We start from the raw sequence: 24,329 nt of genomic DNA on the forward strand, positions 1-24,329 counted from the left end.
CATGCCAGAGTAATCCCTGTTTTGTGGTGCGGGAACAGGAAGCCTCCGCCGCCAGGGTGCACGGGTCTCAGCAATAGCTGTGTGTTTAGAAGCAGAAATGTAAGGAATGCGCTTTCATTCATTGAATACATATTTTTCATCTATACAACCGCTCCTCCCTGTTATATATCAGCGGGGTACGTCAGCAGTTTACACCTCATGGGAGGAAGTGTGGCTTTAAATAAATAAATGAAAACACTACGGGCCCGATTCACACAGACATTTATTTGCACTCTAAGTTCAATGTATACGAGCAAAGAGCTTGATTTGCAAGTGCAAATGCACTTTTGTAATCCACGAAGGGTGTTTTTACACTTGAAATTTTATTTATTCATACTTGATATGACCTCGGTAAACCCTTTTTATTACATAAGAGCAAATCTCCAACCGGTATAGAAAGCACGAGAAGCTTTGGACCTTATCCTCGACCCATCCTGGAATCATTTAGATATTTAGGGGCATATGATCAAGGGGGTTTATCTCCGCTTTTTTGGCTTTAAAAGCCAAGAAAGCGGAGATCAAATTATCTCCCTATTACCTAGCTGTCGCTAACACCAGTTAGCGAAAGCTAGTAGGAGATAGCGACCATCTTGGCCCCACTTTGCATGTCGGTGATATTTATCACTAATGACATGCAAAGTGGGCGTGCCAAGATGTTAGCGACTGGAAACAGTCGCTAACATCGCTATCTCCTATTACCAACTTTTGGAGATAATCGCGCTAAGCGTGAATATCTCCAAAAGCTAACACCTGCCCTGAGCAGTTCTTAGCCATGTTATCCAATGAGAGGTGGATAACATGGCTAAGAGCATTAGCTCGGTAATGCATGAATATCGCTGACTTTTCAGCGATATTCATGCATTGCGGCCGATTTTTATCGCATTTGCGATAAACCTTGGTAATACCAAGGTTTATTTGCGATAAAAATCGCTGCAGCTCAGCGGTAAATTTTTGTCTCTAACCAAGCAATAGCGATAATTATCGCTATTGCTTGGTAATATGCCCCTGAGTCCTCACAATTGTAGGAGTAAACCTAGTGGGAATGAGAAGTAAACACAACTAAAACCGTTGTCGCTGTAAGGGGAAAATGTTTTTCCAACGGCAAAATATTTTGCCTTGGAAGAAAAAAACCTACAACTGTAATAATGCCGAGGTATTTTGGAGGAACAATTGTGCACCCTATTCAAATGTACAGGAGGGGCTGCCTTAGCCCAGATGTAATCAGAAATTCACAAACCTTTTCTAAGATTACACTTGGAAAGGTTGTGGATGCAACATACACACATTTTGGTGAATCAGGGTCTAAGATTGCAGTGCATTGGGAAAAGCTGTGTTTACTCTGATACCTGCATGTTTTCTTATGCATGATCGTTGATACATCTAATTTAGCATTTAGCACTTTGACTGCCCACTTCTGAGTGAGACCTATAATTATAAATGTTGAAAATCCTGCATTATGCACGTAGACAGCCATAGGCATCAAATTATTCTACATTTTATAATATCTTGCTTTTCAATGATTTCCTATTAAAGAGTTTCAGGTGCTGCATATATCACTTATTGTTAATTGATTAGTTGAGGTGTATTAAGATGTGCAAATTTGCACATTGACAGGTTTGCAAACTGGAATAAAGTTTGCAATGCAACCTATGTACTTATAGGTCGCAGCGCAAATTGAATTTTGGCAGTGGTCACAAAACGGCATGCCTAATGACTATTAATTAGGCAAGTTCCAGCTTGCAACCAAGTGTGATTGGCTGTAAATTCAGAAATGGAGGTGTGCAAGGGACAGCAGACCTTTGTCTCTGCACTTGCATCACCAAACCACATTTTTTTCTTTCAAAGGATCCCATGTCGCTTTAAAAAAATAAGTTTCCCATCTGGGTGGGGCATTGGGGAGAGCAGGCAGTGCTTATCTGGACCTCAGCCTGCTTCCTTTGTGACCCCCACCCAAGACTGAATTCTCAAAGAGGAAGCTGTCCCACGGGGAATGTGTCCCTTTTTTTAATCAAATATCACCCCCTTTGTGGTATCTTTAGCTGATCAGTGGTTTGGGACCACAATTGCAGTCATAAACTATTGAATCATTCCTTTCCTATTCGCAGATAGGAGTAGGACACCTCTTTCACACATTCGGATAGGGTTGCAAAACTCCTTTTACAAGTTGGAAAGACTTTCAAACTCATAAAAGGGCTTTTGTAAAAAGTAAAAAGATATTTTGCAGTCACAAACCATGTGATTTTGCAAATTTCTGGCTATGTGACCACCAAATACCTGTGTACATTAGGCTGTTTGTTCCATAATAGCTTTCTTTTTTTTTTTTTGTCCTCATGTAACCACCGATTAGCACTAGTTGATACGCCCTTCGTGCGTGCCAGAAGTCGGCTACAGATCAATCAGAGTTATTGGGTTATTTCAAACTTTGCACTGCCCTCCCAGTTGCTGAACTGAGAGGGTGTAATCATTGGACAGAGAAGTATTAAATATTTTAGCAAGTTCCAAAACCTGAGACTACTTTTTTCCATTTCCTTGAAAAAACCCACAGAGTTCCTCCAACCCTGCATGGAATGGGCCTCTGATTGAGTCCAACGTTTATAGATTTCTCTTCTTGCTAGTAGTATTAAGTAAAAAATTAAGTAATGACAGTTTTCTTGCAGATCGTACTTATCTTTAACCTGCTGGGATATCCCGGACATAATTAACTCTGGGCTTACCTCTATGTTGACACCCACGGAGGGCAAAATGGTGTTACCCACTGCTGACCAGAATTCTCCCAGTTTTAAACAGTTGGCAAACATGTGCACATCGTCAGCATCTCCGCTGCCACATTGCTTGCACTTGGAATCTGTGCCTCCTTTTATCTTTCCAAGCTTTTTGGGATCCAATAGATTCTATGCAAGTTAAAAAAAGTGATTTTCTTTAAAGCAGCAGGTTTGACCACCAGGTAAAGTGTAGCGCAAGATACTTGCCAAAAATCTGCCAGCTCCACTTCCGGCAAGCTTCCCTCCCATGCACTATGTGATTTTCATTCCCGCCAGTTCTGTATCCAGGAGGAGTTGATACCAAAGTGCCACCTCTTTTTTCCTTGCCGTGTGATCTGAAGTTCCAGCTCCATTTGTTTTGAGTCTCTGTCTAGCCGGTTTTGACTCTTGAGCCAGAGATTGATCTGGTGGATTTTAAATCTAGATATTCCCCCTTTTGTCTTGTCATGTCAGTAGCTCCAAGTTAACTTTTGTCCATCATCTACAAGTTGACCCCACTGCCTAACATCTGACTGTTTCAGTGGTTTTGATAGGCTATCTGATAGACATTCCAGGGAACCTGGAGAATCCCATATGGGAGACCGTCTGCTGTAAAAAGGTACACCTAGGATCGATCTTATCTCATACCAAATTCTTGCCGCTGACTGGAGGTATTTTAATCTAACTTTTTTGTAAAATCCTGAAGCCCTACACTTATAAGAAAAGCCCTCCTCAGGTAAACCCACCAGCATGGTTTTAAACATAACCACAATTAGAGATTCATTGAGTCATTGTAGAAGCATTCTATTGTTTTTTAGTTGGAACGCCCAACAATACATCTGAAGGTCAGGGAGACCCATGCGTCCCAATCCCGTTTTCCATCTCAGTTTTTTCCATGAGAGGCGTATTTAGGTGGGTTTTAGCAAGATGGATATTTTCACCAAATTAATCCAGCCGTAAATTGTAAGTGAAAGGTTCTGCCATCTTTTTAATAATACATCTATCTCCTTTCCTACTGTTTCAAAATTAACTGCTGCTATCATCCCCAGGTCTTTAATTATTTTAATCCCCAAATATCTCAATTCCTCCACACATTTTATTTCTCCTCCATCTTGGTTCCAAGTCATTACTTCTGTTTTTTCTTTGTTTGCCGCATATCACACCAGTTTACCAAATTCCCTCACTTCTGTAATAAGGTGTAGTAGGGGAGATACTACGTCCAAGGTATAAACCATAAGGTCGTCAGCATAATGCGAGATCTGCCTAGAGTATGCCCCAGTTTTAAAAGATGTAATCACTTCATTTAACCTCAGACTTTGAGCAAAAGGCTCTATGTAGAGATCAAATAATACAGGCGACAAAGGACAACCGTGTCTTGTACCTCTCTCAATTTGCACAGGAGGAGACAGACTATCATTAAATAGAATCTTTGCTGTTGGAGCTCTATATATTTTAAAAATAGTGTCTATCAAATATCATTCAAACCAAAATGTTCTAATGTAGTCTTTAAATATCTCCAATATATGCGATCAAATGCTTTTGCAGCATCTAACGTGACAATTGCGAGGGGGTCATTCTGCGTTATGGCTAAATCTATGGAACCTATCAAGGAATAGTTAAGCTCATTCATATATCTCCCAGGGAGAAAAACATTTTTTGGTCTTGATGAATCAGCAGCCCCATTACCTTATTCAAACGTGCAACAAGAACCCCAGAAAAAATCTTGTAATCACTGTTAAGTAATGATATTGAGCGAAATGATTGGCAGTGTGTCGGACTCTTGCCTGGCTTTAAAATTAAGGTGTTTACTGCTTCATTCCGTGACATCGGAATTGGGCCCCCATCTATCAGGATACTCTCTTCTCGTAATACGGAATACAATTCGAAAGGAATTCCGTCTCGGCTGCAGCTTTCCCATTTTTTTGCTTTTTCAAAATGTCCAGGATTTCACTACCATCAATTTCTCGTCCTAGATAGAGAGCTTGAGCTTCTGTAAGCTCAGGAAGCTGCTTGCTTAAGAGCCAACCTCATATTTCTTGATTAGTTACCTTTAGGTCTTCTGTATATAACTCCTGAAAGAAGTTATTAAATGCAGCTCTGATTTTTTTCACTCTCCTACACTTTGAGCCCGGACTCTTCTAGAATCTTCCCTATAAAATTTTGATTTCTATCCAATCTTGCTTTCCAAGCCAGAAGCTTTCCACAACATACTCCTTGTATAATACCTCTGGTTCTGCTCACCTCCCACAGTTGATTTACTTTCTCCTCCAATTTAGTTCTAAACTTCAAGCGTAAACCTTCCTGCTTATCTACCCACTCCTTTATTTTTATTTCTAAACCTTTGTTAGCTTTTAAGAGGATCTACACTTTGTCTATCTCCTCCTCTATTTCATTTAAGTATTTTTCTCTTCCCTTACCCAGTTGTTTACTGTTAGATTTTTAACAATAACTCTTAACCATGCCTTATAGGTATCCCATTCCGTGTGCACAGGGGCTGACCCTAGATTCCAAGAAAAAAAATTCTCAATATTGCAATGTATCTTCTCTATTATCTCGGGATTTGTAACATAATCCTTCTGTTCATCGTCCACTCCATAATTGCTTTCTATAGTAACTTTTATTCAAGTTTCTGTGCTTGGCAGATGTAAATCATCCCAGCCTCTCAGCTGTTGGTAATACTCCATAACTCGAGATAGCAATTAGATTAGTTCTCACATGAACTGCATATTCCACTGTGGAGGCCCAAAAGACAGTTGTTATAGCACCACCTTGAGGTTCTCACAGGTAACAAGCAGAGGCCAAGCACCTGGCCACACCCTGGATGTACCTTTATTAGACTTGTGGGTTCCTCGTATCCTTCAGCAGATCCACAAGTCTGCTGTAGCCTGCCACTGAGATGGGCATACAGTCACAGCTTTTGGGGTGTACGCATAGGGGCAGGATTGACTGTGCTGCTGATGTGGGGAGGCAGATTACATTTGGCCAGCACACATGTGACAGTCAATTCTGTGCAGAATAATTCCTCTTGTGCCTATGTGGATGACATTCTGCGCTGTAATACCCTTTGGAAGGTGAAAGCAATAAAGGACAGGGCCAGAGGTGAATGGCTGTGGTGGCAAGCATCTGTTGCAAGCCATGCTATGGAGTACTGGAGGAATTCACAATTTCCAGGATCCTTTTTTTCATTCAGAGTTTGAGAACTGGTTTCTCATTGGCTTTTAAATTCCTACTAGAGGTCACATCCCACTGCAGTATTCACAGTGCCACACTGCTTACCCCTCCCTTGTATGGGACACCCCAAATCATCTGCACCGTAAAGCGGTCAAGGAAGTGTGTGTCGTCCCAGCCATTCTGATCGATTTCCCAATGGAAACCGTAGGGCTGACGTCAATAAAGAGTACATAGGAGATCAGTGTACCCCATGGCGTATGACAAACTGAGAGTTGAGGAGTGTTGATTGCCTCTGCAGGGCTGGCGTCCCTGTGTGCAGTTAACTACAGGCAGGTCTGCATTCCTCCCTCTCACTCTCACTCTGAGTTGGAAATGTTATAGTAATAACATCCACAGATTACTGACCCTGGAGTTGGAGTAGACGAGTAGATGGACTAAAGCAGTTATTGCTTGCATTTGTTGGGGAAGCGATGTGTACTCTGAGACAGCAACATGCTGCATGGGGAATAGGTTGAGCGAGGACCTAGGGAGCACCAGAGAAGACTCAGAAAAAATCACAGGGACTCAGAGCCCTCCTGTTACAAAGGTGGATGGAACTTGGTTATTGAGACCTGCGATTTACCCCATTTCTAGCACTCTGCAAATACATGTGTCTTGTCTAATTGCTATGAGCAGCATATCCTCCGAAAACTCTAAAAATTATGCTTGTCAACTTCTCCTTCCATTTGCCATATCTCTGGTGTAACATTGTCCATCGTCACCATCTTGCATTTTATATAAATTGGATGCATCTGACATGCAGAACCTGATATGGGATGCACAACCTGTGACACCCTATTGTAACTTTGCTGGGCCTCACGAGATTCCTTTTGCTCACTCTTTGACCTTCCACACCAGTTGATTCTCACTGACAGTTGATGGGTGCTCAGGTCGAAGTTCATTCCAAGAGCCCATCCTAGACCTGGAGTCAAAAGTGACTCTTGGGTCTACTGACTGAGGCTGGTGATTGACGAAGGAAAAATTGTGACCAGGCTGGAGCTATTTATTGAGACCCTCATATCAGAACACTTTTATTGGGATGGTGACACTTAGAAACTAGTACATAGAGATCTTTGGGTAACATCAAAAGCCAAAGCACACAAGATCCAGACCTGGGACAGCATAGGCATCAAGGACAACTGCAGAATAACTGAACCAACTTTGCTTAAGCTGTACTATAATATTTAGGATGTATGTCTGTGGAACAGTACATAACAATTATGTTATGCTATGTGTGCATCTGTGCAAAGAATAGTAAATCTATTCCTAAGTGTCTTATTGGGAATGACCTTCTTTTGCGTGGTATTCTCCCAGAATATTTGCCTTCACTACTCTGATTTGCTGAACTCGTTTTTAGGTCTCGCCCTGGCGAAAGCGCGCTCTCGCCGCGAGAACTATAGCTGTCGGCTCAGACCACAACAAATGGAGACAAAAGCTGGCCACGCGCGCAGAATTGTCGATGGCCGAGGCAGATTCAGATGCGCGCCTTCGGATTGGGTCGCACGCGTAAGCTTGTAACGTAGACAGCTCACGACGCGCGGCTGGTAAGTTTCGGTTTCGCTACTCAAGTGCATGTTGAAAACAGTTGTTTTATCAATATATACAGCAGACTTTACAACTCGTGCATTGCTACCGTGTGCCAGACGATGTCGGCTCTCATCACACACCGTCACCGTTTATTTTATTTAATGCAATTTTATATTGAGCGAACATTACCCGAAGGTGTCAGAGCGCTTTACAAAAGAGCCAGTTGCCTTACATAACGACTTTGAATTACATGAACCAGTGACACGGAGTCCGCCATACTGGGCACCGTGGGGAATGTCAGAAAACTTTGTGAGCCCTAGAAAAGGTTTGCTTTTCTTTGTTTAAAAAATAGTCCTTCAAGGAACGGGAACAGACCTGATGAAGCTTCTGGCGCCATCTAGTGGTATTAATCATATTAGCTGCTTCGCAATTATTATATACAGCGTGTTTGCTTTAGAATATCTAAATAAATGTTGCAGCATGAGCAGCGGGCCTAGCAAATTACCCACTCTTGTGATGGTCATACACAGGAAGAGCAGAACCATAGAGTCCTGGATAGAGACTACAGGGGTTGCAGGGCCTAGTACGCACACAGAATGGGTCATGTAAAGTGCTCCAATACCTTCCGGTTGAGTTTGCGCTTTATAAAACCGCCAAAAAAACAAAAAAAAATCAATGCAACCGGTCTCGCATTTTTATGCCTGGTGGCCTCATTCTCACAATCCCATATGTCCCCCCCCACCTCCGTTTTGTATCAATTTGTGTTTTTGACTGTACTTCCTCGGTTTGTTTTTTGCACCCTCCTTTCAGAAAGGTCCTTCGCCAAATGGTTTCACTTTTTTTGGTGCTAAACTCAGAGATTGAACTTATTAAAATTATGTAGGGCCTGCATAAGGAGGACGTGTGCTTATTTCCCTGAGCTCCTGCTACATTTGCAAGCACGTTTTTACCTAGACCCTGGCGATCCTTTCAGGAACAGGACATGCAGCACCAAGGACCCTTTATGTGAGCTTAGTGTCCTGGTCCGACCTGGACAGACACATGTTTTCATATGTGCAACTATAAAATGACCCATGTAAATGGAAACACACACAGACTGGCTCTTGCTCGAGTGTGCTGTTGAGTATAACCGCTCTGCTCCCCGTCTGTCAAGTACAGGGTCTGCAGTCTTGGTTCATACCTGGCAGTCTCTTTCAATTACTGCTGATTCATTTCTACTGATCCATTTCTGCTGATCCAGACTAGACAACCTATCCATTCCAATTATTATGTATCACCACCAGCGCAACATGTCTTAAGTGCGCCTGGAAGAACTCTGAAGGATACACACCAGCCTACCAATGAAGCTTTTCAGTGGTTTCCCGCCCGCTGGAAAACTCCAAAGAGTCCTGTTCCCCTCAAATAAGTGCTGGTGGGGCCAGCCAGCCCCACCAGCACAAGTTAACTACTATGCTCTTGAATATAAACCTCACATCTTCCTTCCCCCCTCTGCTGCCACACCTTAGCAGTGACCTAAGCATCTCCCCTGTGGTTGGCACAGTGATCCAAAGAGCCTTCTTCCCCCTTGTTGTTGGGGTTAGGACTCTGCAGACTTTACTCCTGCTAAGTGGTAAAATGTTTGTGCTCTCCCTTCAAAATATAATTTGAAATGAAATGAATTCGATTTATAGAAGCGCACAAATACCCGAGGGAGTTGAGGAGCTAAAGAATTGTCAGTTCAGACTGAGAAAAGAAAATAGCAGACTATGTTCTATGTCTATGGGTTTATAACGTTAAGAGCCAAGTTTTTAGTTCTTTTCTGAAGGAAGTATGGGTATGGGAACATGGTAAAATTGGTATACCCTGATTGGTATATTTAATTTACCTATAATTCCCTAGGACATGGTACTACATGTTCCCATGGCCTGTAAATTAAATGCTACTAGTGGGCTGCAGCACTTATTATGAACCCTCCAAAGTAGCTTATCTCAGGCCTTCCATTTCAGTCTGTGTGCATTTTTAAAACTGCCATTTCAACCTAGCAAAATAAACATTTTGTCTAACCGAATCCTCCTGGGTTATATGAATATAGAATCCAGGAAGGAGTGGAGAGAGAACTAACTCAAATCTTTTTATTGCAAGTAAGAAAAACACTCCCTCTCAAGCTAGAACTTCACACACTAAATTATCCTGTGCCCATAGTATTACCCAATTACTTATTCAAGAACAAGGTCATTCAAGTTCCAGGAACAATCATTTAGTTGTTTTTTAGCCCCTCACACACTATTCGAGAAATGTTTCATCATCAGGTCTCATCTAGGTCCCTAAAAACCAGGATGGGCTCAACCATATTCTAATGAAAACTTTTAGATATTGTAGAACAGGAATTGAAAAGGATAAAAAAGCCTAGATATACTCCTGCATCCCTTTGTTATTTTTAGCTATCACAGGCAAGATTAAAATTCTTAATTATAGGTTTTTCTAGAGTCTCTTTACACCTATCTCGTCTACATGTTTCAGCCTCTCATAATGGCCTCTTACTGTCCTAGGCTTTCATAAGGCCAATTGGAAAGCAGTCCATTTACATTTTAATGCATAGTCCTGTCCCTAATGTCTGTGAGTACATGGACAAACAAACACAAATAATCACGCAGTCTTACTTTGCCTTCCTATGCACTAATGAGTCAAGTACCTATTAGTGTGTAGAAAGAATAATATATAAAGTAATCAGTGATTCCTGGCAATGCTACAAATGATATATTCTCGCCCCATATCTTGACAAATCTATATGGTATTGTAATCCTGCAGTTAAAATCATGACATGTATGAAAATGTATTATAACCCTGACGTAAAACATAACAAATAATTCATATGCATGCTGGATGTCCCATTGAGGAAGGTGGAAACAAACTGTAGACCAAACAACGGGAAACAGCATTAACAATGTGGTGTAAACCACGCGTGCCGTTTCAGAGCAAGCATTATCAGGCTTGCCGTTATCACGATTTCCGCTGTTAAGACGGTAAAGACTTATGCGTGTTAAAGGCAGTCAGCGGTTTAGCATTGGCCGAGTGGGACGTGTTGGAGACTTCCTGTGGATGACCAAGGAAGTAACAGCGACTTGGTAAGTAGTTTTTAAGATTTTTAGGTTGGGCTGGGGTTGGAGTATTACAGGGCTGGTGGATGGTTTTAGGGGTCAGGGCGGAGGGTCGGGGTATATTTCAGGGCTGGGGGGTTGGTTTTAGGGCTCAGGGCGGGAGGGTCGGCTTGTTAGTTTTTAGGGCTGGGGTCTGGGTAGTGTTTAGGTCTGTGTTTTAGGGCTCAGGGTGTGAGGTCGGGGTACTTTTTAAGGCGGGGATCAGTTTTAGGGCTCAGGGCGTGGGGTTGGGGTCAGGGTAGTTTTTAGGGCTGGGGGCTTATAAGGGCTCAGGGTGGGAGGGCTGGGTGTTTGAGCAGCTGGGGTCGGGGAAGTTTTAAGGGCTGTGGGTAGGTTTTAGGGAACAGGGTGGGGGGCTGGGATGTAACCTGTACAGCTCATTTACCTTTACCAATCATGACTTTACAACGACATTCGTTGTAAAGGCATTTGTGTTAATGTATGCCTGGTAAAGACGCTGTAGTGGTTATGAGCATGATGTTGAGCCATGCGAAGTAACCACATACATTGTTCCGTCATACAACCCCAAACAACATGTGGAAGAGACGAGACGGTGACCCATGATGAATTGCACTGAAAACTTGTGAAGGTGAGTACACTGGCATTACAAGTGAATAAGGTCACACCCTAAGTGTTACTGGTTATTTGCCTCTCTGTTAGGAAGGCGGGACTGACATGTTCCTGAAGTCACACTCTGTATTTAAAAGTATACCATAAAACATGAGAGTCATTATTTACCAGAATTGCATTTGCCAGTCTGTGTACCCTTATGAAACGTATTCATTACTTACTCCGTCAAGGGTGCCTTGTCACATTTTAACCTACTTATGTCCGCGGTCTTTCTGCTTGTGTGACCAGGAGTGTGGAATTTAATTAAATATCTACTTGTCAATGGGGCAGGTTGCTTCATAAATCTACTTGTCCTGTAACAAAATCGACTTGTCCCTTTGGTGCCATGTAGTGTGGCAACAAAATATGGCACCAGTCTCATTACATAAGAGCTCTGATATAGCCTCTCTGAATATGCAAGGGCTCATACCATAGTAGTGTTTGAATAGTTGCAATCCCTTATGTTGCTACGTTTCCGCAGAGCTGAATACTGGGGCTGAAGGTTATGGTAAGAAATAGTTCCAGGGTTAGAATGCCATTTAGATTCTCTACAAACCTACTAACTTGCATGTTTTAAGGGTTTTTAACAACTCTTCTCTAATCTTTTCCATACTGAGAAATGTTGCAAATTTAGTCCTGACAATGGCAGACGTACATCTTCTTCCATAGTTGGGAAAAAAGTGGTTGGAGGTAAAGTGAACTTGCAAACACTCAGATTTTTGCATGAGCAAATCTAAACATGTATATTTGCTCATGCTAAAATGTAGCTCACAGATATTTTCTAGGAGTACTAATTATTGTCCTACTTCTGTAAATTCTTGGGAATTCCCGTTTAGCTGCACTTAATTCAAGAACATATAACATGGGTGCACTTTTGAGACTTTCTTTAATATTTTGGCCCCTAATTTGGTCTGGCATGGACCATGACCTTTTGTGTTTATTAAAATTCTGTTTCTGTCTCTCTGTATCATCTGGCTGTGAGTGAAAGCATTCTGCTCTTTCAGAAGGAGCATTGCCAAGGAACATATCAGCACACAAAGTAGTTTTGTTCAGTGCCAGTAATTACTGTGGCAGTGTGTGCTTTTTGATACCAAAAACACATTTTGCTTTTGCCAATATTCGTTATGATTGTGAGGGCCCAGCAACTCCCACACCAATAAGGTTTTACAAAAACAATGCCAAAACAAGTCACACATTGAGAAAACTAAAAAGCGGACAACCAATTTCAGACCTACTGACTTTGCCAATGCTTGTTTATTTTTGTTTCCCATAATCTTATTGATACTGGTTACACTGATTTTCTATTATGAAAATATTTGGGAAATACTAGCATGAATCAACACGTGTTACTAAATGATGCTGCTAAGAAATGGTACCTGAAATGTAACAGTAGTTTAGCAAAATGTTTTTTTCCTGCTTTCATTTTTTTATGAACATTTTATTTTGAAAGCATAGAATCATCAATCTTGCTTTCAAGCTTCTGCAAATATTTGCATCAAATCAGAGAGCATTTTGGAGCATTATACATAGCCTCGTATTGCTAAACTTTGAAGACGTGTGTACACATTGTTATACTGGAACTAGTGATTAGTGCAGTCAAAGCTTACAACATTTACTTAGAGTGCTCACCCTAATAATGAAGTCTTTCAATTAATGAACCATAAATACAGGTTTGAACAGCATTAACATATTGACACAAATATTACCTTAACTGCAGACAGTGCCCTTCCCTGAACCATAATGTGGTACTGCAAACTGGCAGCCAAAGGGTTTGTGCTGCAGGGGGTTGGGCCTACTTGTCCCAAGGATAAAATACACATGAAAACGTATTGCCCTCCAATTGGGGCTAATGGGCAGGTACCAGAATCGTGGAATACAGCAAAAATTATGTTTTTTCTTAAGAAAAATAAATCACCAACGGAATGCAGTTCTTATCGTCCTATATCATTGATCAACGCTGACGCTAAAGCGTATTCAAAGATACTAGCTCTTCGCATGGCCCCACTTATGCCGTTGTTGGTAAATGAACAACAACATGGCTTTGTAGCCGGGAGGGACACTACTACCCATGTTAACATGGCGATCACCGCCTTTGATGTTGCAGCAACTAATCACACCCCACTCGGTTTGATACTTCTAGATGCAGAGAAGGCGTTTGACCGAGTGGGGTGGGATTACTTATGGGGGGTGATGAAACAATACGGCTTTAAAGGACGTTTCTTAAGAAGTATACAAGCTTTGTATAAAGATCCTAATGCCAGGATTAGCTATGCTCTCTCCATGGAGCCGTTTATAAATGCCCTTCAAGAGCAAGCTAAAATAAAACCTATGCATCATTACGACAAAACTTTGAAAATTACGGCTTATGCCGATGATTTAGCCATTTACACTACCAATGTGGTAGAGGGACTGGTGGGGATTTCAGAAGAAGCTAATAACTTTGGGGCTATTGCAGGTTACAAACTTAACACGAATAAAACGCAAGTTATAATGAATTATCAGTCTAATCCTCAAGTTCCAGGATATTGTCAGGCTGCCGTTTATTTAGGGGTTAAAATCTCTTCAAAGATCTCGGATATAAACTTATTAAATTATGAACCTTTATTGAAAGAAGTGGCAGCTCTTTTAAAAAAGTGGCATAAGATTCCGCTTAACCTGTTGAGACGATTGAATTTGATTAAAATGAATATCTTACCTAAATTTTTATATCTTTTTCGCTGTATTCCTTTGCGCGTTAATAATTTGCTTCTTAAAAAGTTGGACAGCATTATTAACAGCTTCTTGTGGGGCTATAAGAAGCCTCGAAGATCGATGGCAATTCTGAAATTACCATTGGAAAAAGGGGGTCTTAACTTCCCTGATTTTAGAGCCTACTTTTTTGCTTCTTTTTGAACCGGCTTCGTAGTCTATTTACTAGTCACAATCAATTTTTTTTTCATCAATTCATGCTCGGCAGAGAGGCAAAACAATTTTTGGCAAAGGTGCAGGACCCGAACTATTTTAAACGTGTAAAATTCAAGACTGCACGGGATGCAGTACGTATTTGGAATATGATTATGATTAATTGCGAGACTTCTTTTTTTCACACTGACCTGCTACTTTGGGGTAATCCTGGACTCCCAGGGATTTTCAGTGATAATACTGGACGAGATTGGGCTAAATATGGTATTCTAAAATTGGGAGACTTATATGGTTCAAGTGGCCTCTTACAATTTGAAACTTTGAAACTTTTGTTCAAATTACCGGAAATGATGCGTTTTAAGTATATTCAAATAAGGGACTATTTAAATCGTAAGATGAACTTGATATCTGTAAGTAGCTCAGATCTATGGAGTTGTTTTTACTCAGCAAATCCGAAATCATTAATTAGTATGGGATATAAATGTTTAAATCAAAATAAGCTGGATGAAGCTCCTCGTTTAGCGATAAAATGGACTTCCATATTAGGATTCAATGTGACAACTCAGAATATTACAGCCGCTTTAACAAACATTAATAAAGTGACTCATTCATCCAGTCTAATGCTCCAATCGTACAGAACAATATCCTATTTATACTATACACCACAGAGAATTTCCAAATGGGCACAAAACAATCTGAGCAGTGACTGCACTAAATGCCCTAAGTGTGGGCTGGCGGCTGCAGATATTGTACATATGATCTATACATGTCCGGTATTAACAGGGTATTGGTCGGTAATAGAAAACATTTTACATAAACAAAAAGTGATTAGTTTTGCATTATCAGCAGCCTCAATTTTACTTGCTATATATCCATCTAGCGCAACTAACACAGACTTGTTAAACATTCTCTTGACCAGCGCTAGATTGGGTATTGCGAGAGCTTGGATCTCCCCGAACCCTCCTCATACAATGGAATGGTGGGCGTTAGTTAATGAAATCTACACTATGGAGGGCTCAATTGCAAGGAACCGGGGATTAAAAGCAACCGGGAAGTTTGTTAAAATATGGGGCACCTTTTTAGAATAGTACATGACTACAGAAGACACTAATAGTAGTAGGCCTTAGGGAACATACCTCTGTTTCTCCATTTATTTTTTATTTTATTTATTTATTTATTTCCCCCCCCCCCCCCTTTTTTTTTTTCCCCCCTTCTCTTTTTCTCCTAGGGGGGGAGAAGGGGAGGGGAAAAAAAGAGAAAAAAATAGAACTATACATCATTTATCCATTTGCTTTTTGCTCTGTCTTATGGTTACATTTGAAGTATGTGTAATGCAAAGAGTCTGGCGCTACTTTCTTTGTACTTTGATCTGTACCGCTATTTTATTTTATATTATATGTTTTGTCAAAAAAGTATCTGTTGATCACCTTGACCTGCTTGTCAATAAAAAAAAATTAAAAAAAGAAAACTTATTGCCCTTAACCCCAAACAATATGTCCTGGACGTCGGGCTGTAGGAATTCTACATACCTGTGTGCCGCAGTCTTGGGAATCACCAATTATATTAGTGATGCCCGTGCACCTCTGTAGCTTGTTGTCCTGCAACCTTGTTGGCCCAAATATAATGTCACCGCGATATGCTCAGTGTGACCAAGACTGCTGGGAGTTGTAGTCACGGTCATGCGTGCTGCAGTTCTAGTTGTTCTGTTTTTTTCCTTGAATCACATTATTAAGTGCCATGGTTATATTGTGTGCCTCAGTGCGAACACAGTGGGGGTCTTATTGTTATTGGGACGAAGATGCCTTCAGTTTCTTAAAAGAATGTGACTCCAATCCCTGTTTGTTTTGTCTCTTGTTCTTGGCATTTTTTCATTCTTTACCTTATGGTTACCTCATCTCAAGATGTGATCATAGTCATGTGTAGGTACACTGTTGGTGAACCACTGTCTAGCCTCTATTATTATCATCCCATGGAATTTAACTGTTTCCAAGGAATTTTGTCAATGAGTTCCTCAATATGAGTTTTTAATTAATAAACTTTTTCATTGAGGGGTTGTACCCAACCCCATCCTGAGCATCAACGGGTGACCTGAGGATTGTACCCAGCCCCTTTAAGACTTCAGAAGATGCCTACCCTGTCACTGACAAATGCAGCCCACATCCTCTGCTTTACTAGACATATTTGAGTTAAACTCAGGTTAAAGGGAAGAATGGACCACAACCAGTTTTAAGGTTAGACAAAGGGATGACACTAGGTATAAAAGAGGAACCCTAAGAACCTGGATTCAGAACACTCCTGGATCAGTGGCAACTCAGAAGAAGGACTGTCCTGAAGCCTGAAAGAAGACTGGACCTGCTTGCCTTGAACCCTGGATTCCAGAAGTGACTCCAAGAGTCAGTAGATTGACCTCCTGTGTGTGCTATAGGGATACAACAAGCTTCCAGAGGCCATCTTCTGCAACATTTCTGCTTTTCTACTGACCAGTTCCAACTTGAACTGCCCTGGACACTACTAGTGGACTCTGCTGGAGTGAGTCCTAACCCCCATGAGGTGCCCCCAAGGTCCTGGAGCCCTGGCTGGTGCTAGACTGTTCTTCCTGTCCAAAAACAACAAAACTGGACATTTAGAAACTTTTTCTGAACTTTTCCCCCCGCAAAAAACAGAGGCTCATACCGGAATGCGGGCGGCTAAAACCACAGCCCTCGTCGACAAATCGGCAGTCAGATTCATCTAGCTTGACAACCTGTGCAGAGTTTCTCACTACGACAACAATGACCCCAGTCTCCTCACAAACCCTGAGTTCCCTGAGAAATGATTGACCACTGGGTGAATCAGTAGCTCCTCTAATAATGCCTCATCTCCTCTATGGTTTGATGTGAAGATTTTGGTTACTTTCAGCAGCTAGAGATTCCAGGTGAAATGTATGAGGTCTGCAGGTTTACTGCGGCCCTTGTAATTCACAATGGGTCCAGTAACTTTGTAATTTGTTAGCTAGTGATGAAAGCTGCTTTAAAAAAAAAAAATGAAAATTAAATTAATATGTGTGTACCACTGGAAAAATGAAGTCCAAGAGCGACATTATGAGTTTACCAAACAAGCGGTCAAACGGTGAAGTTGCGGAGACCCTGAATCCAGCAGCCTCATGGCAGCCTGCCTGCGGTTTTATGAGTTCCCAAATGCCTTGAAGGGGCATTTTGTCCAAATGCTACCCCCGAGTTGATGGCCGCTTTTTCGCCAAAACTGTAACAATGGATGGGCTGCCACATCATGGTGACCTGCTTTGCATTATTTTTGTTTTTCTGCAACAAACTTGAGACCTCCCTGAGATGTAGCAAGTTTTTTACATGCGTGTCACAGACATTGTTGTAATTGTACTCTCAGGATCCATCATATTTTGCATAGCAACGCTGGGCACCAACAAATTGATGTGAGCATGCCTTCTGATGCAAAGAGGCCATCAGCCCTTAGTAGATGGGTCACTAGCTTAAGTTATCTAACAGTAGAGCCAATTTGAGGCTCTGTCAATAGAAACCAGGCAGTTCCCCCATCTCTGATTGAGGCAAGGGTACAGTGGTTTGGCCATCAGGATAGCAGCTAGCCGAAGGCTGATGTGCTGCTTCCGCCAAACCCTAAATGACCACTAAGGTCTCAAATATAAGTGGGGTTTTTAATCCTCTTGTAACATTGGTTATGGTTCTCCTTTAAGTGACGTGACTGCCACATGCACCCATTTTCCCACAGGATTCTAGTCTCCCATATGAATTCCCAACATTACCCCTTCTATGTAAATAAGACTGAAATTCTATGGAACTGCATGGTCGAAAGCAATAGATTGAGAACATAGTATGTTTTTCTCGTCCAACATCTTGCAAAAACGTACCTGCTAAATGTTCTTGTTTCATTTTTCTAGGACAAAATTACTCCACAAGATCAGTTAAATAGACATTTGACAAGACCACCACCCGATTACAAGGACCAAAGAAGAAACATAGCTAACATGCAGCAAACAAGTCAATATTCTGGTAAGTGTGGTTGCCAGATTAAAGAGTTACATATACTTTGTCTCATGGATGTTTTATTGTCAACCTAAATCATGCATGAAGTTCATAGGTTTATGTTGAATATTAGCTCCTCAGGGAGAAGGTTACAAATTGTTTTGGCTTGAGAAGCGATTGTCTCACCAAAAGTCCTGGATTTATTAACAGGAGATCGAATAAGAATCAAAAGTAGCATTTTGAGTGGAGTAGATCAAGGTGGATTTATTTATAGGTGATGTATACAGTTGTGCACTCAGTAAATGAACAATTTTGTAATTTATTTATGCATTTATTTATTTAGCGTTATTTTGTAAAGCATCAATTGACATTTTAGTATAGCTTGAGAGTGCTGTAACAAATTCAAACAAATAATGACAGATGAGAATGACCAAGCCTTCAGAGTCCAGTCTTTTGAGATAGGAACATTCTGACATTCTTCAATTGCAGAACCGGGGAATTTCAGGCAAAGTATTACTGAAAAGTTCAATTTCAGACTTTTTCATACCCTGAGGAAATTGGGTTTAGCTCTAAGTTTGGGGCCATGAGTAGTCACCATTTTGAACCCAAACACTGCCAAGGAACGTCCACGGTGTTTCTGATGGTTGAAGAGCTGTAGAGAAATTAGATGTAACAATGCCTTCCGTATGTCCCTGGAAAAGATGTAGGTAAATGGCATTTACCGATTCGTAAATACCGAATTTTACCGATTCGGTATTTACAAATCGGTAAATGCCATGTAGGTAAATATTCAGTAACAATTACCGAATCGTTAAGATTCGGTAATTATCGAATCAGTATTTACCGATCCGGTAATTGCCATTGATTCCTATGGGCCTTGAGGCCCATAGGGATCAACAATGGCAATTACAGAATCAGTAAATACCGATTCGGTAAAATTACCGAATAGTCCAGGGTGGCACTTTGACACCCCGTTGCACCCCTGATTCAGGCTTGTGCCATAAGGGCATGTATGTGTGCCACATGGCACAGGTGTACATGCACAGATTTGCATATACACAGGTATTCGTTATTTACCACCAACTAGTAGTTGGTCGTAAAAAACGAATCCTTAAGGCCCTGTGGCACTGTTTTCAGTGCCACCTACATCTCAAATTACCGATTCGGTAAATTTACCGAATCAGTAATTTACAGAATCGATAAATTTACTGATTCAGTAAATTTACCGAATCTGTAATTTTTAAGGCCCCCTACATCTAAAACTCCAAATACCGGTCGGTAACGGCCGACCGGTATTTGGCCACCTACATCTGGCCCGTAGTGTGGGGCCAGTTTTCCCAGGGAAAACAGGTTTCCATTGTGGGAAAAGACGAAAGGGATTACCCTTCACCTCCTTTCTAGGTAAGAAAACTTAGCATTCTTAGAGTTTCTGTATTTATTTGCAGTGGGAAGCAAATAGGAGTTTGAGGGCAGCAGATACAGCAACCAAAAGTCAGCGGGGAAGCAACTGGATTCAGACTTCATCACTAAAAGAGTTGCAATAGGGTATTTTCTTCCTCAGAATATTGTGTGTGGCAGACATAGGTAGAAGTGACCATAGAAGGAACACAGTCTTTCCCCTGAACGGATCCGTAAACGTCCATGTGAGCCCTGGAAGCAAGGCTGTACAGGCCCTGCCAAACCCGCAGTAAGTGCCAGGCATGACTGCCAATCCCCATGGTAGATATTCTACCCATATCAGTGTACTCCAAGCTCACCTTAGAGAATGCACACGTTCTAGATGACGTGTTCTCAAGGTTTTGGCTGATACCAGTAGCCGCCTAACATTGGAAGCCAATAAGGTACCAGTACCTTGTCTTCTTTCTTGTGCATGTCTTTTCAAATTGGGATTTTTCTCAGGCCAGGGTCCTGTGTAGAATTCCAGCCCATTCATTGAGCTACACAGGCAGGCACTGAGTCCCTCTTTCCTGACAGTCGAGGCTGCTCCTGCGAACCAAAGGGGGTGAGGGTAGGGGGTGAAAAGGGCCTTAAAAAATATATTAAAAAAAATCACTTACCTGCTGGCCAGCTGGCCGCCACCTCACTTCCATCCTCTTCCTGGCTTTTGTTGGAACAGGAAGTACCCAGGCTTCCCTAAGCCAATCACATTGTGATTGGTCTGAGCGCCGTGTTTCGGTGCTCAGGTGGGGAATGGGAGCCTGGGCATGTTCTCCACCCAGGCTGTGATGCATCGTGGGTGGAGAACATGCAAAGTGCGCATGAATGTTTGGCCACAAAACTGCATCAGCACGGAAAAGTAAAATGATAATAACATCGCATTATTAGCATTTTATTTTTCCTTTGTTGCCATGCTGAAAGGCAGTGGGGCAACGCTCATCCGCCTTAGCGGAGGAGCCACCCCTGCTTCCTGGCAGGTCTGATGTTGTGTGTGGTATGACCTTCATACCCTTCCTGACATTGCCTATACTCAGAGTAGAATACTGCTTCATATACAACGCTGGAGGTACGCTGGCAGCACATACAACAGCACAAAAGAGATGGGTGGAATGCTTTATTTAATGTCAGCTGGTGATAATCACTACTGGCTGCCTTCTTCTCCATAGAGAGAGGTACCAACTGTAGGTCCTAGGCCCCACCCAGGGGGGAAAGTCCAGACTGAACTGCTTGGGGATCACAAACTACCCTAGATTGGTGGGACATGATCACCTGCTCCCCATTCCCTGCCCATGGACTGAGGTCAAGGTGAGTGGTGCTCACTGGGTAGCCAGCAGAGCACGCGGTTTCAAGAGTCCCGTCAGTTCCAGATAGAGCTATGGGAGAGCTTTTAAGAGGATTAAAAGCTTCCCCCTTGTGGTAAATAAATATTTACCGTCGGAATTTCTATGCAGTAAAGTTCAATAAAATAACTCAATCGAAAATAAGAGGCAAAATCCGTGATATCTGAGTTTATAAGGGTTTTATTCCATAAAATGGAATGGTTCGAACCAGGGTATCATGTTCCTTTCACCATCAAGAATCAGGAAGGGATAGACAATACTTTATTAACAGGATACAATATATATAGTAAATGCATATAATGGTGATGGATACAGAAGGCGTAACAGCTGAGAGAAACGAGATAAGAACACATGTGCGTAACAGAAAGGCGTGCATGAGGGCGTACACAGAGGTGTGTGCTAGAAACGTCACATGAAAGTGTCACAAGTGGGTGGATACATAGTGGAATCTTGCAGTGTCAGCAGAAATCTGTAGCAAGGATGCGCGCGCAGCAGCATGACGTGTGACTGACGTGAGGCTGACGTGAGGCTGGAGGGTGCAGGGGACTTGACATTTAGCACTAGAGGAAAGAGACAGAAGTCTGGCATGTCAGATCGACTCGTTCCTAAATCATATCTGATATCTTGTGTTTGGGGAACTATATTATCTAGAAGGAAAGGTTTCTTGGGCAGAGGCTACTCTATACTGACTATTAATGCGTGCATATGTGACTACGTGTCTGCGTGTAATGCGAGGGGCCATGGGCCTACCATGGTAACGGGAGCAATGAATTACTTGCATGGAGACAGAGAGGCCGGGCCCTTTGCCCTGCAGCCGGGGAAATGTTTATCTATTCTGCTAGACTGGAATGTGTTTTCGAGGAGCTGAACTCGGCTATACTGATAACTTGAAGGCAAAATACTGTCGTTGGCAGGCAAGCAGGCCGAGCCGGGCACCGCTCGCCACGCAGGGAGTAGGACAGAGGTCAGGGATGTATCCCACGTTGCAGCTTTCAGGAGGCAGAGAACAGAAAGGGCTCGATGGCAGAAATCAGGGCCTAGCTCTACAGGGCTAGGAAAACGTGAAAGTGCACCATGAAAAGACGTTGGCAAGGCATACTTAGGAACTGAATTATCGATCCATTCATGGTGGATCTGAAAGAGGACATGTTAACGTTGGACGCAAATGTATTTGCGTCTTCATAGCAGGTCGAGGAGGGAAGTTACATGCACTTTAAGCTCGTACATGGAGACGGTGGGGTTCACGTTAGGGGACACAATTGACCATAAAAATTTATATTACCTCATTCCCTCCTTGTCCCCTACGGACCCTTCATGATATATCAATCTTCATTAGTCCATCTATTTGTTCATATAACATCATTTGCTCTTCCTTTTTCAGGCGGGATTTAGAACGTGGACTTGGATGAGGAAAACATGATGTGGCGCACAAGCCGCAAATCGCTGGCCCACATTGTATACATAGGCAACAACTGAATACTATGAGAAGGGCTATTCCGAGGAAGGATAGGACTTTCCAACCCCAGGCTGATAACACGCTCCAGAACCAACCGGACCAAGTCCAGGTGCCTGGATTCTGGTGTATCTGACTTGCAATCTTATGGAGACGCGTTATGGCTTTATATACTGACGGTGCGTTTTCTGGGATGAAAACACAGCAACTCGATCCGATGACTCTACAGGCTCCGCCCCTATCGGCCAGGATGACGTCAAGAACAAGACGATTTTGAAGGACATCAAGTCTCATAGCAGACTGTTCCTCTGTTAAGTTGCCTAGGGCGGAAGTAGTTTCATTTACCACGGCTTCAAGGGTTCTGGTCAAGTGACGTATTGATTTGCTATTGAAGATAGCTCCTAAATAGGGAAAGAAACCTTTATTGAAATCTGTATATTGTTCCCATGCCGTTTCAGTATAGTCGACAATCGGGAGGTCTCTCTTGGGTGTATTAGGTACTAGACGGGAGTTCTTATGATAGTCAGGTGGAGCTAGAAAAACAGGTGGCAGAAGGAATGCAATGTAACATGTCCCATCCCAATCTAGTGGCAAACGTATATAGGCTGTATGACCACAAATGAAATAGGAATGGCGGGTAGCTTTGAATGTAGACTTGCCTTTATCACTGAATTCGATCACAGTAGTACATTTACTATGACCTAGGGGTACCGAACCATTCTTTCTGACACATAATTCGCCTTTGACTGGTAACACTGACATAGAGGGTAAGTCTGGTCCGGTATCAGACTGGACATTCAGAATCATGAGGTTAAGTGTATAATTACCTAATCCATATACTTCATTTTCTAGATCGGTCCCTGTCCTTCGTGGAAGACTCTCCTTGTTAGGGTAACATGCTTTATGCAGAACTGTGTTCAGATTTCCCCATACCCAACTGCCTTGGTAGACTATAGAATCAGAGTCTAAAGAATTTATTAAACGAAACCAGGCACCACAGGAACCATTATGTGTGAACGGATACGGGAAGAGGGGCAGGACTCCCTTGTATTTCTGATAGGGAGGAAGTCGGCCACATATCCAACAATTGGTAGCATTGCTGGTCTGATGGGAATGATGTAACATACTGATAAAAGTATTGTTGCGCAGCGCAAGCCGGTAGGATAACTTGTGCGGGGGTAATTCACTGAAAGTATGCTCGACAGTGCTATTTGGAAAGAAATGTGCATGTATGGAGATAGGAAAATACATGTGTAGCAATAAACTTGCAGCAATAATCGTAAGACTCAGAAAAAACATAATCAATAATGTCACGATGCAATGACTACGAAGAGATTTACAATATTCTCGTTTCTTGAGCTGTTTCTGTCTATCTCTCTCTCTATTGGGGTCTAACTTGTACATGTCAGGAACCTGTCTAACCGCTTCACCTAGGGGAGGACTTAAACAATTAAACTGTCTGACTTGCTAGACCTCAACTTTAGGCGGTACTCCTGCTGAGGAGTTTTCTCTACCAGTGGGAGTTTAGTATCAGTCTCTGGGATGGGGCCGGGCTGGGAGTCTGACTCTGGCGGTAGTCCATGATATTTTTTTATATGACTTGAGTGGAGCCAGCCCTTGCGGCCCTCCACCTTCACTGCTGTCCTTGTAGTTAATAAAACAAGCTTCGGCTCCTGCCAGCGGGGCTCCAGCGGACTCCTCCTGTCGAAGTTCCTAACAAAGACGCGGTCCCCCGGAACAATCTCGTGTGGCTTCACCTCGGTGTTGTCGGGAAAGGCTGCAGCCACCTGTGAACGACAAGATTGTAGTGCAGACATCAAGGAGGCAAGGTAATCTGTCAGCATATTACAGTCAACATCTGTGATCTTACGGGGCAGAGTCGTCCCCCACATATTCGGTGGCCTACCAAAGACCACCTCGTACGGGGATAGCCCTGTTCT

The 24,329-nt window shown here is 42.3% G+C and overlaps 1 protein-coding gene across 1 annotated transcript in view; it reads left to right on the plus strand.

The window, feature by feature from the left end:
* The window catches only part of MAML2 (mastermind like transcriptional coactivator 2), a 517,978-nt gene that overhangs the window by 465,901 nt on the left and 27,748 nt on the right, over positions 1-24,329 (plus strand). The window contains exon 4 of the mRNA XM_086935292.1: positions 18,075-18,186. Coding sequence (XP_086791418.1) covers positions 18,075-18,186 — 112 coding nt within the window. The remainder of the gene's footprint in view (positions 1-18,074; positions 18,187-24,329) is intronic.

The sequence above is a fragment of the Lissotriton vulgaris genome, chromosome 8 (assembly GCF_964263255.1).
Source record: "Lissotriton vulgaris chromosome 8, aLisVul1.2, whole genome shotgun sequence".
Lineage (NCBI taxonomy): Eukaryota > Metazoa > Chordata > Amphibia > Caudata > Salamandridae > Lissotriton > Lissotriton vulgaris.